Source organism: Callionymus lyra, chromosome 8 (genome assembly GCF_982586985.1).
Source record: "Callionymus lyra chromosome 8, fCalLyr1.hap1.1, whole genome shotgun sequence".
Classification (NCBI taxonomy): Eukaryota; Metazoa; Chordata; class Actinopteri; order Syngnathiformes; family Callionymidae; genus Callionymus; species Callionymus lyra.
The window spans coordinates 18,914,319-18,927,308 of record NC_141825.1 but is presented as its reverse complement, the minus strand read 5'-3'; the positions used below and the strand labels follow the sequence as shown (position 1 = coordinate 18,927,308).

General features: G+C 39.2%; 2 protein-coding genes across 2 annotated transcripts; both read left to right on the top strand.

Moving 5' to 3' along the window:
- The first annotated feature begins 1,002 nt into the window (after positions 1 to 1,002).
- LOC148073919 (sodium/potassium/calcium exchanger 1-like) lies at positions 1,003 to 6,660 on the top strand. The gene is made up of 10 exons (XM_087797509.1): positions 1,003 to 1,989; positions 2,902 to 2,958; positions 3,022 to 3,130; positions 3,417 to 3,479; positions 4,595 to 4,685; positions 4,929 to 4,965; positions 5,049 to 5,270; positions 5,333 to 5,422; positions 5,490 to 5,656; positions 6,411 to 6,660. The coding sequence occupies exons 1-10, from the start codon at positions 1,003 to 1,005 to the stop codon at positions 6,658 to 6,660; spliced, it is 2,073 nt and encodes a 690-aa protein (XP_087653635.1).
- A 1,746-nt stretch (positions 6,661 to 8,406) lies between these two features.
- On the top strand, positions 8,407 to 12,683 carry LOC148073918 (tubulin alpha chain-like). The gene is made up of 4 exons (XM_087796598.1): positions 8,407 to 8,504; positions 9,930 to 10,152; positions 10,220 to 10,368; positions 11,626 to 12,683. The coding sequence occupies exons 1-4, from the start codon at positions 8,502 to 8,504 to the stop codon at positions 12,604 to 12,606; spliced, it is 1,356 nt and encodes a 451-aa protein (XP_087652724.1). The 5' UTR covers positions 8,407 to 8,501; the 3' UTR covers positions 12,607 to 12,683.
- The last annotated feature ends 307 nt before the right edge of the window (positions 12,684 to 12,990 follow it).

The following is a 12,990-nucleotide window of genomic DNA, read 5'->3' as shown; positions in this document are numbered from 1 at the left end:
TCTAGACACATTTAACTCGATAAAACTGTGTTAAACCTGGAAATGGAAGTCATTTTATGTGGCCCTTGTGATGGTTTATATTAATGTTCATATAATAATCCAAGGGACAAAATAACACTCAGTTTCAAAAACAGAAAACTTTAAATGTGATGGAAAGAAAGTGGATGTTCGTCCTTTAAGGGGAGAGTATTCAGTTTCAGATTAAGTGTTCAGAGATAATTGTGTGTTGTGTTGTGAGCCAGATCTGCAATTTGGTTGGTGTTAAATATTTGCTCTTTTTAGCCTCTGAAAATTACTTTAATTACTTTATTTTAAAAACAAAATTATTGTATTTTCATTATACTGCATATTGAAAGAACGGATGACTGTTTAAAAAAAACAATAAAACAAATACTAAAGGCATTTTTGTGTTGTATTTGTATTAAATGGAGAATTTTAATCAACAAACTATTTCAATATCAATAATGGATTTATATATATTTATAAACAGTTTAATTCTGCATTGATGTGCATTCACTCATCATTCCTCAACTTTTATTGAGTACGTGTTAATAGATTTAAAGAAAGTTTTGTCGGCATGTTCAGAATTTCTTTTATTTAGGCTTCAAGGAGAATTTCTTTCTTCTTCACTAGTTATTTCAGGGTAAAAAAGACAATTATGTTCAACTGGTCTAAGTTTCCTGTGAAGCTGCATCTGTCCTTCATATAGTTTATTTAAATATGTCTGCAGAAGTGTTGCGAGGTAAGAGTGAGACAATGACCATAATCCTCTTAGCTCACCTCAGGTATTAGGTATTATGCTGATCCATTGTGAAGATGCTGCGTCCAACTAAAACCCCTCTTGGCAAACACTTTGTTTGTGGTATGTGAGTTTTCTCGTTAATGTTGTTGAGGTTTTTTTAATGTGTTTTTGTGTTAAGGAGGACGCAGGATGTGAGATGCATCTCAGGATTCTGGTGTTAGGTTCAGTCGCGCCATCGTCCGTTGGATGATACTTTGAAGATGTATTGTGCAAGACGGAAGCGGCTGCAGCTGAGCAGGGTCCTGTTCCTCCTCTCGGGGGTCTTCCTGTGCACCCTGTACCAGCTCACCATCAGCGCTAGACTCTACGACAAACCTCCGCAGATCATAGACGACTTTGGAGATGGTTCTGCTGGCGGACTGGAGGAGGAAACGATGGAGACTCGTGGATTTGACGAACCTGAGCTTTCAGATCCAAGCACACCTCGAACCGCTGTTGTCCTCCTGCCGGAGAGAACGACGGCAGCCACCGAGTCCACCACCACAAACAGGACTACTGTGCGTTGTATCTTCGTCTCCCCCGAGCCTCCACAGGTGACCCCCTCTCCAGCACCCCCTCAGACGATCCCGAAACCGGGGTCTCCCCCGGTAGTTCCTCATATTAAAGGAGAATACCCCGAAGATATATTCTCCATCGAAGATCGCCGTCAAGGATGGATGGTCCTTCACATCATCGGGATGGTCTACATGTTTGTGTCTCTGGCGATAGTGTGCGATGAGTTCTTCGTACCCGCACTAGGGGTCATCACACAAAAGCTGGCCATCTCCGATGATGTGGCCGGAGCCACCTTCATGGCCGCCGGAGGCTCAGCTCCGGAGCTTTTCACCTCTTTAATCGGCGTTTTCATCGCTCACAGCAACGTGGGCATCGGCACCATCGTGGGGTCCGCCGTCTTCAACATCCTGTTCGTGATCGGAATGTGCGCTTTGTTCTCCCGGGAGGTTCTGCAACTCACCTGGTGGCCTTTGTTCCGGGACGTGTCCTTCTACATCCTGGACTTGGTCTTGCTCATCATCTTCTTCCTGGACAATTTCATAATGTGGTGGGAGAGTGTGATCCTGGTGGCCAGCTACAGCACGTACGTGATATTCATGAAGTACAACGTGCAGATCGAACGATTCGTCAAAACTCAGCTGCACAAACACAAGAGCATCGTCAGGATCATTGCCGTGGATGAACCGGAAAACGTGAGTTTGAAAGAGCTGCATCTAAGAAGAAATTGTTTCATCCAAACGACATGAATGAGGATCAAGTGAAATCTGTGACACGAGAGTCTCAGGAAAGCTGATCCGCAGCAAACTAATCCCTGCTGGAGACGCCACGATGTTGAAACTAGTACATCACTATTGTCTTTCATAAGAACACACTAGATGATATGATACGTATCACATACAGGTGCAACGATGTGATATATTGCGGTACTTGAGTCGAGTACTTGACTCTGGTGTTGACTCTTGACAAAGTCGTAACTGCTTTTAATTGTTTTAAAACCAAAATATGTCCAAACATCTTTAAAAGCTGATGGAGTCAACTGTATCCTCTAGTCCTCAGTCATCGCCAGGATACTTCATACTTAAGCTTAGGAGGATATAATGTCTGTCGGAAGTTTTTAAAAGTAATTGTATTTTGTACTTAATTTATTGAAATATAAACCATAAAGAACTATCATAAAATTAAAATATGATTTCAGAGCGAAAAAATATAATTGAATTTTAAAAAACAAAAGACACTTTACTTAAATGTAAACCAAAAAATAACTAAAGAGCTGAATATCGAAACAGTGTGATGTGAAAACAATTGCCATATAAAAGTGTATGGATATTTTCTAATTATAAATTCCGTCTTACGTTTGTAGAAAAAAAGCCTTAAAAAAAGGAAATTAACAAAAATAGAATCAGAAAAAAATATTATTGATGAAACACTTAAAATACATCTGTAAAACAAAAACTAAAGAGTCTACATTTTAGAAATGTTGTTTATCTTCAGATATCATGCATTTTAAACCACATTTACAACATGATATTCATGTTAAAAACTTCAGAAATATTTACACCCCCCATGTCACTTGGATTCACTTAAGACTTTATGATTGTTCACAGACTGAGGATGAAGATGAAGATGATCGTCCGGTTCCAGAGGACAAGTATCGATTGAAGGTAAACCGTCTGACAAAATCTTTTATTTCATTGAGTTGTTCCTTTTTTTCCCCACTTCTCCAGCTGAAGCCATCTCTTCAGAGAGGAGGAAGTTCAGCCTCTTTACACAACAGCACCATGAGAAACACTATCTTCCAGCTGATGATCCACACTTTGGACCCTCTTGGGGAAGGTGAACGTCTTCTCAGATCAATATGAATATATATCATACTTTTTTAGTTATATAAGCTGAAACAAGTATTTCATTTCTTATTATTAAATACAAAGTGGATGAAGACATACAAGTCAACAGCAATGGTCCAAAGATTAATCCCTGTGGTACACCTTACCATGAGCCAAAAAACAAAAAACTTTATAGTTTTCTTTGGCCCCACTCTGGTGTGGGAACGTCTTAGTGTCTCACAGAAACATATTTAATATGTTTTTCAACATCCGACTCACATTTTTCTTTGCTTCAGGTGGATTTAAAGATAAAGCTCAGACGCTAAACAATGTTGCGCGGCGGGCGACGGATAGCAAAGGTTTGTGAATTTATTTCATTTTCATTTTTTTGTCTTTATGCTTAATAATTAAATTATGTCAACTGGATTAAATAAAATAAACAAACATAGGCTTTTGCACAATTCTATTGAAATATAATTTAGAACAAAAATAACAAGATAAATAAATACACTTAAATGTTACTTTTTATCAGACATTTTAAAAGCCTCGAAGCACTAATGCTCGATTCTAGCATAATGTGTGTGAAGTCGAATTTATTCTCTCGTCATCACCGGGATCTCACAGGATTTCATTGTTCTTTAGCTGAAGAGGATGTAATGCCTGCTGCCATCTAGCGGCCGGAAGTTTAATTGGGCCCAGAATATTGACTGTGAATACTTTGTTAATTGTAAAAGAAAAATATATAATTTAAACGTGATTTTGAGACACAAAAAAAACACTTGTATTTGAATGGAATATTTAGTGTAAAAAAAATGAAGCAACAGGAAATGTAAAAGTAGGGGGAATGTATCTTAAAATGTATTTAAATCGGTGAAAAAGTCCATAAAGTCCATCTTTATCCATGTAAGATTATAGAGTTAAAAAAAGGAAACTTAAATAAACAAGTATTACCCAAGTATTCTAATGAATCCTCTGAAATAACAATAATTTATTTATTTTATATAATAATATAATACAATGAAACATTTAATGTTCCAACTCTTGTGTTTAAAATAATAAAAATATATTCTAAACTTATAGGTTTGTCTGTGCGTGTGTGTGTGTCCTATGGACTCCCAAAATAGTAGATATAAAATATATGAAAATTTGCATGTGGATTACTGACATCTCAATGCAGGTTTTAGGGGGAGGGTAACTCAGTGAGGTCAAGGGAAAGTGGGCTGAAGGGGGGAGTAGACCACCCTCCTCCATTAATCCTCCTGAATCTCCTCCGCCTTTTTGGGTTATTGGGTTTTCGCTTGTGTAAACATCTTCAACGATAGGAGGTAAAGTGTAGTTAATCCAAACATGATCCCATATATTTTGAAGAACAGTAAAAAAAAATACAAATCCAAGGAAGAATATTAACATTTTTAACTATTTATTTCTGCTTAAATGAGGTGTTTGCTGAGCTCCTAAAAACACTGTGTGACAGATGGTGGGACGAGTGATGAACCAGACAATGCTGAGGACGGCGAAGCAGCCTCGCAGGAACAGGACCAGTCAAAGGACAAGAAGGTACTCTCGTGTCTGGCGGCTAAGCTTTTGCGCTTGATGGATCTACTGACTCCTTTAAGAAACATCTTAAGACGTTTCTATTTGTTCAGGCTTTTCCTTGAATTTCTGGAACTCCTGTGTTGTTCTCAGTATTATCTTGATCTTTAAAGTATGTACTTTTTTGAGTATTGTTTCGATTGTTTAAGCGCTTTGTGACCCTGGTCTCGAAAAGCGCTATATAAATAAATATTACTTACTTACTTACTTACTAACAAAATGCGCAGAAGTCAGTCTTTGATACCGGTCTATGTAAGAGTCTTGGCCCTCGAGCTCAAACTGCAGACACCTTTTTTTTTGTTTTCATCTCTTCTCCGTCGCCCCGGACGCTCCAGGAGCACCAGCCTGGAGAAGAAGAAGAGTCGGAAGACAGCGACGAAGACGTCAGCGACGAGTCGAGCGATGACTCCAGCGATGAAGACGAGGAAGAGGAGGAGGACGAGGAGAAACCTCTTTCTCTGGAGTGGCCCGACTCGCCGCGCAAACAGATCACCTACCTCTTCCTGCTTCCCATCGTCTTCCCTCTCTGGCTCACCATTCCAGACGTTCGCAAGAAGGTGAAGATTCACTCAACTGAAGATCAAACTTAATATCAAGAACATCTTTTTCCACATCTCAGAAATCCAGGAAATTCTTTGTGTTGACCTTCTTGGGCTCCATCATCTGGATCGCCGTCTTCTCCTACCTGATGGTCTGGTGGGCGCATCAGGTCTGTGGTCAGAGTCCAGATAAAAGTCCCATCAGAATAATGCCAACGATCCCCTTATCTAACGCAGGTGGGTGAGACTATCGGGATCTCAGAGGAGATTATGGGGTTGACCATTCTGGCGGCAGGAACTTCCATCCCAGATCTAATAACCAGCGTGATCGTGGCACGGAAAGGTCTGGGCGACATGGCTGTTTCCAGCTCAGTGGGCAGCAACATCTTCGACATCACTGTTGGGTGAGCATTTTATTAAAAGATTACAAACCTAAAAAAAAATGTTCTTGGTCAAAATTAAATAAAAATACAATGAAATAAATTTGTTGTTTTAAAAAAAGGAGGATCTTTTTTTTTTAACAGGTGCCAATTCTGATTTGAAAACCTAAAAATAGGTCAATTATTTGTATAAATTATGTAATTTGTTAAATTAATTAATTGAAAATTGCCAGATGCTAATGCTGAGTTTGACAACCTGGAAATATGTTACTGAAAAAAAAAATAGCTGAAAAATAAATCACATTTCTGTTTTTAAAATATGAGGATACAATTATTATAATTTTTTTAATAGGATACATTTTCTTTCATATGTTAATTCTATGTAGAAAAATGTTTAATACTTTTGGTTACGTTTTTTTTTACAATTATATAAATTATCTTTCCTTTATAGAATCCTTGTTCTTGATAAAAAATAGGTAAACAAATCTAAATGGAATTTGACTACATGAAAAAATGTCCATATTCTTGGAAGAAAAGAAAAAATATTTTTTATAAAATGATAAAAATAAGAATTTTATTTTTACTAGCTGATTCTGAGATTAGTATCTAAATATAGCCCATGTTCTTGGCAAAAATGTAGCAAAAAATTAAAGATACCCCAAAACTTTTGTCCTTCCAAGTATATATTCTAACATATATTATTTATATTATAAGAATATTTATAAATGTTTGATCGTAGTACACGTTCATTCTACCTTCCCTCCACCTCTCTGAAAAGGCTTCCTGTGCCCTGGCTCATGTACTCGGGCATCCATGGTCTGGTTCCGATCGCGGTCAGCAGTAACGGCCTCTTCTGCGCCATCGTGCTGCTCTTCCTCATGCTGCTCTTCGTCATCATCTCCATCGCGTCCTGTAAATGGAGGATGAACAAGATCTTGGGTTCCACCATGTTTCTGCTCTACTTCATCTTCCTGGTGCTCAGTGTGATGCTGGAGGACCGAGTCATCATCTGCCCCGTCTCCATCTGAGCGGGTCAGAGGAGGAATATTGCAGTGCGTTGATGCTAGTTACATTTTTAGAAGGGAAGTAGTGGTTATTATGGAAATATCATTGAAAGAAATACGGAAATATAGAGTTAAAAACATGAGTAATGAAGTAAAAAATATGCTACTCATATTGTATTGCATCATGCTAAAACATACGAAATGTTAACATTAACATAAGGAGAACGTATTTCTACCTAACTTTTTCTTGTAGTTTATTGATATTTACTGACATTAATACTAATATATTGTTTATTTATGACCTTTACATATCTCCTCTTTTCGAATGTCTTTGAATGTGTGGATGGTGAATGAATTTGTGTATTTAAAACCATGTGTTTTCAGGCAGTTATTTAAATAAAAAGTCGTAAATAGTAATAATATTGCTATAATGTGATCTATCAGGTTTCATCTGGACAGTTTCAGTCGATCAACTGTTTGTTTTATGTAAGATTTGTCACTGAAAAATGTTAATTAATTTGAAGATTCCTCCAGTATTTAGTCCACACTTTTAAAAAGTTGGGAAAAAAGACCTTCATTACAATTTCTTTCTTGAAACTAAGAAAGTCAAGTGTTCTCGGAATTATTGACCATTTGTGTTGTTTAAAAATATGATCCTATTAAAAAAGAGCTACATATCCATTTTGAAATAATAATAATAAAACAAACAAATATTCCAAAAGTGTTGTTTTCTGTCTTTAACAAACTCTTATTGAAAACTAAATAAATGTTTTATTTTCTTGTTATCGCCACCAAAAACAACATTATCGTCCATTTTCAACAAATCTCAGATAAGATCCTGCTGTGTATAAGGAGCCGACACTTAATGGAATATTGATTTTTCTTTTTAATGACATTTCAAAGGGCGTGGCTCTTTTTTTCCCCCTCATATTTTCTATTTTCCTTTAATAAACTATAACTAAATATATAGTTAAAATATTTCCTAACTAATGATAACTGCCTTTTGCTTTTATTCATTTACGTATTAATTGCCTTCCCGTCCACTTATTTGAAGTCTGCAGACTCATTCTAAAAGCATCCATTAGTCTGCTCGTACGTGAGGCCTGTGGCTCTGGAAAACACTAAAGTGATCAATAGAAGACGCTTAGATGTGTTTCACATGAATTATGTAGGAATAATGTTAACCATCTGGACGGACAGTTGGGTGAAGGAGCTCAACATTAAACATCTTTAGACTTCTTTTTATATTTATTTAATGTCACATTATTAACATCCTTTTTTTTATCATTATTGGCCCCGAAATATCAGTCAGTATTGTTGCAAACATCAAATATTGATCTTAAAAAGCGTTATTGCCAGTAATATAAAGAAATGAACATGATTATTTTATAGCTGGGTTTAAATTTAAAATAAAATTAATCTGAGTTAAAGAATCCACTTTCTTGACGTTATATCCCGAAATAAGAGCTTGTCGGTTCTGTCTCTTAAAAAAAACAAGTAGAAGTAAAGGCTATTTTAAGGATGTATTTGAAGTCTGGCTCCTCATCCTCCAGATGACGCAGCGGTTTCCTCTGGAGTCAGGAGGAGACATGCTGGAGCGGAAAAGGCCAGGGTGTGGTGATGGAGATGATTGACAGCTAATTCAGCCAATAGAAAGCTGTGGCGGGATTTAACGGCCTGAGTGACAGGGGCCTCGACCAATAGTCTCCTCGCAGCGGAGGACAAGGCGGCTGCTCGGTATAAATACCGTGGACCCGCCGCCACCAGACATTTCCCTCTTACTTCGACCCAGAACCGTCGAACTGTAAGACCGACTCCCCATCCCGAGGTTTTCACCGTCAACCGAGAAACAAAAGAATATAAAAATGGTAAGATTATCAACTATCTTCATGCTCTGGTAACTTCATTAAATAATGTTAATATGGATTTAAAAAAGATGGCGTTTCATCCAAATAAGTTGAGATGTTTGGAGGGAAAATGGCGGCCAAACGGCTGCTTATACTCCTGGTGAGCCGGACGGGAAGCAAACATAGTAGTTTTTGGAACTTCTTGGGAGTGTTAAGGATTAAAATGGGCGACAAGAGCGAGTGGAAAAGATGGACAAAAGCTCCTCAGTTCTTCAGAGAAATGGGCGTCGCTGCACCTGCTCTCTCCTCCGCGCTCACAAAGCCCGCCTTCTTCTAGTCTCTGATGGGATCTTTTTTTTAAAAACATGCCACGACATCAATTTTCGACATTTTTATTTTTTATTACACTCATATAATAATAATAATAATAATAATAATCTTTATTGATCAAGAGACGCTTCACACAGAAACGCCTCGTAACGGCCGCACACGCGATGACGTCACCACTCTGCGTTTTCTGCGGGAATAAAACATCTGTATTTTTAATTTTTTAAACGTGTTATTTAGGGGTGTGTGTGTGTGTGTGTGTTAGCGAGGACCTGACGATACATTATATCGCGATACTGCCGGACGAAGTTTGTAAACATTTTTTTTTTACACACCCTTTTTTGGAATATAGACGATAAAACATAAAGTATGTTTTTTACTAACATGGTTTTCGTAACGATTTTAAGGGGCTTTGAATTTAAGTGACAAATTGCGATTGTTTTACTGTCTTTATTTTGAATTTAATAGAACTGAATGTCCAAACATCAGCTTTTAAAAGCTGCTGGAGTCGACTGTATCCTCTCGTCCTCTGTCGTCTTGCGTTATTTTATTGTTCCTATAGCTGCAGTGTGTTATCACTTCTGCCAACTAGCGGCCAAAAGTTTATCTGCAACACATTTTGAACAAATGCTGTGGATATTTGCATGTTAACACTTGATTAATAGTAAATAAATTAGTTAATTTAAATACAAACCATAAAATGCAAACAATAACATTGATTTAAAAATGATGTGATTGTCTTAAGGTAAGGTAAGGTAAGGTAGAACTTTATTGAAATTGTTTTTTTCCAATAGCAACAGCAAATACATCAATTTTTCATGAAAAAATAAAAACAAAAATAAAATCAGAACAAGAACAAAGAGAAAATAAGAGAAAGAACAAGATGATACAATCTAAGTCTAAAGATAAAGATGTTATTAATATATATTTTATAAATATCTTAGTATTGTCTAGAAACGTATTCTATTCTATATATGGTGATATATTTATGTAACAATATTTTCTCTCACCCTTATTGTCAGAAATTTCCCTGAGAGTGTCATCTCAAAGGGATCAATAAAGTGCAGTCTAAGTCTAAGTCTATATGACATCTTCTCTCCCTTATCTTCCCCGTCACAGCGCGAGTGCATCTCCGTACACGTGGGTCAGGCCGGCGTCCAGATCGGAAACGCCTGTTGGGAACTTTACTGCCTGGAGCATGGAATCCAGCCGGACGGACAGATGCCCAGCGACAAGACCATCGGAGGAGGCGACGATTCCTTCAACACTTTCTTCAGCGAGACCGGAGCAGGAAAACACGTCCCCAGGGCCGTCTTCGTGGACCTGGAGCCCACTGTGATCGGTACGTATTCTCAAGAGTCCGTAAACTGAATAAAAACTGTGATTAATGTCATTTTTTCTCTTGTTAGACGAGGTTCGCAGTGGAACGTATCGCCAGCTGTTCCACCCTGAGCAGCTGATCACTGGGAAGGAAGACGCTGCGAACAACTACGCCCGAGGACACTACACCATCGGCAAGGAAATCATCGACCTGGTGCTGGACAGGGTCCGCAAACTGGTGAGTAACATCTGTTGGTTTGGAACCGGGATGTCCAGTATGTTTAATTCGGCCCAGTTAGAAACAAGGACATATTTCTAGTTTTCAATTCAATTCAATTCAATTTTATTTAAAGTGTCTTATCATAACAAAGTTATCTCAAGACACTATACAGTTGAAATAAGACTATAGTTGATTAAGGAAAAATAGATTCACAATTCAACAAAGAGCAAGAAGCGAAACACTGTACAGTGAGCTATGGCGAGGAAAAACTTCCTTTTAGAAGGCAGAAACCTCGAGCAGAACCAGACTTTGCACGAGTACTTGACTCTGGTGTTGCAGAATTTACCACTGATGGCATGAGTCTTGCACAGACCTGAGTAAGTTATTCCTGGGGGCCACATGTGTCTTTTGATTGTATTTATGTGGCCCTCACTAGGTGGAACATGATCTAGAAACTAACTATTTTATTTTGTATTTATTTCAATTATTAATTATCAAAATTTGACTATAGGTTGTTTTTGTTTTTTTTAGGACTTACATTTTTGTTAATTGGCCCTCAAAAAGATTTAAGTGTGCTTAAGTAATTACTGGGAAAAACCTGCTTTTACATCAAATAAAATAAAAAGATTATGTAAAATACAATTAAAATAATTTAAGCGGGATTTTATTACTTTTATGTTTAACTTTTTGCTCATTTTCTTTATGCACGATGGCCCCTCACAACCTCCACTGTATAAATTGTGGCCCCTGAAGAAATTGAATTGCCCATCCCTGCTCTTGACAAATTCATAACCGCTTGTATTAATTTGAAATCAAAATGTGTCAAAAACATCAGCTTTAAAAAGCTGCTGGAGTCGACTGTATCCTCCTGTCCTCAGTCATCGTTGGGATCTTGCAGGATTTCATTGTTCCCGTAGCTACAGATACAGTAATGACTGCTGCCATCTAGTGGTCGAAGTTGAATTGCAACACCAAAATCAACAATCACCATGAGTATTTGCATATTAATTAAAAAGATAAATATCAAATTATTATATTATTAATTATTAAACTATGATAAAAGTGATGGTTTTCAAGCCCAAAATAATGAATCTATACACTGCTGTTAAGTATCAATACGTTATCTTGAAAACAAAATGGCGATATTTAAGAATATCTATATTTTCCTGCATACCTAAGTCTACTAGAAAATGTTAAAATGCATAACATTAAAATGAAATCTTGTAATTTCAGTCGTACATGTAAAAGTGACATGGAGATGCTCTCCGTCCTCAGGCGGACCAGTGCACAGGCCTCCAGGGGTTCCTGGTGTTCCACAGCTTCGGCGGCGGCACCGGCTCCGGCTTCACCTCCCTGCTGATGGAGCGTCTGTCCGTGGACTACGGCAAGAAGTCCAAGCTGGAGTTCTCCATCTACCCGGCGCCCCAGGTGTCCACCGCCGTGGTGGAGCCCTACAACTCCATCCTGACCACCCACACCACCCTGGAGCACTCGGACTGTGCCTTCATGGTGGACAACGAGGCCATCTACGACATCTGCCGCAGGAACCTGGACATCGAGCGTCCGTCGTACACCAACCTGAACCGGCTGATCGGTCAGATCGTGTCGTCCATCACCGCCTCGCTCCGCTTCGACGGCGCCCTCAACGTGGATCTGACGGAGTTCCAGACCAACTTGGTGCCGTACCCCCGAATCCACTTCCCCCTGGCCACCTACGCCCCGGTCATCTCGGCGGAGAAGGCATACCACGAGCAGCTGTCCGTGTCCGAGATCACCAACGCCTGCTTCGAGCCCGCCAACCAGATGGTGAAGTGCGACCCTCGCCACGGCAAGTACATGGCGTGCTGCCTGCTGTACCGCGGCGACGTGGTGCCCAAGGACGTCAACGCCGCCATCGCCACCATCAAGACCAAGCGCTCCATCCAGTTCGTGGACTGGTGCCCCACCGGCTTCAAGGTGGGCATCAACTACCAGCCGCCCACCGTGGTCCCCGGAGGAGACCTGGCCAAGGTCCAGAGGGCCGTGTGCATGCTGAGCAACACCACCGCCATCGCCGAGGCCTGGGCTCGCCTGGACCACAAGTTCGACCTCATGTACGCCAAGAGAGCCTTCGTCCACTGGTACGTGGGCGAGGGCATGGAGGAGGGCGAGTTCTCCGAGGCCAGGGAGGACATGGCCGCCCTGGAGAAGGATTACGAGGAGGTGGGAGTGGATTCCGCCGACGGCGAAGGAGAAGACGAAGGAGAGGAATATTAAGTTTGTGTTAAACATTCCACTTTATACAGTCATGTAACGGCTTTGATCTGAAGGATCTGAATAAAAGTTCAACACGTCTTCTCTTGTCGTCTTTAAAAACATTGATACCTTTATATTCGTTTAGTTCAGGGGTCCCTAAACTTTTTTAGGGCCACATTTGATGAAAAAATTCCATATGAGTTCCAAAATAAATGCTGACACCATCAAAATTACTAACTTTTTCTCAGACTGAAATAAGAACTGGCATCAATCACCTTTTTTCTACCGTGTTCAACTTAATGGGTATCGAGTTGTACATCCTTCCTGAATACACTGAACACCACACCGAGCACTTTGAAATACTACCAATAATATAAGTAATACGAAGTGAAAGGACTGCTCTCA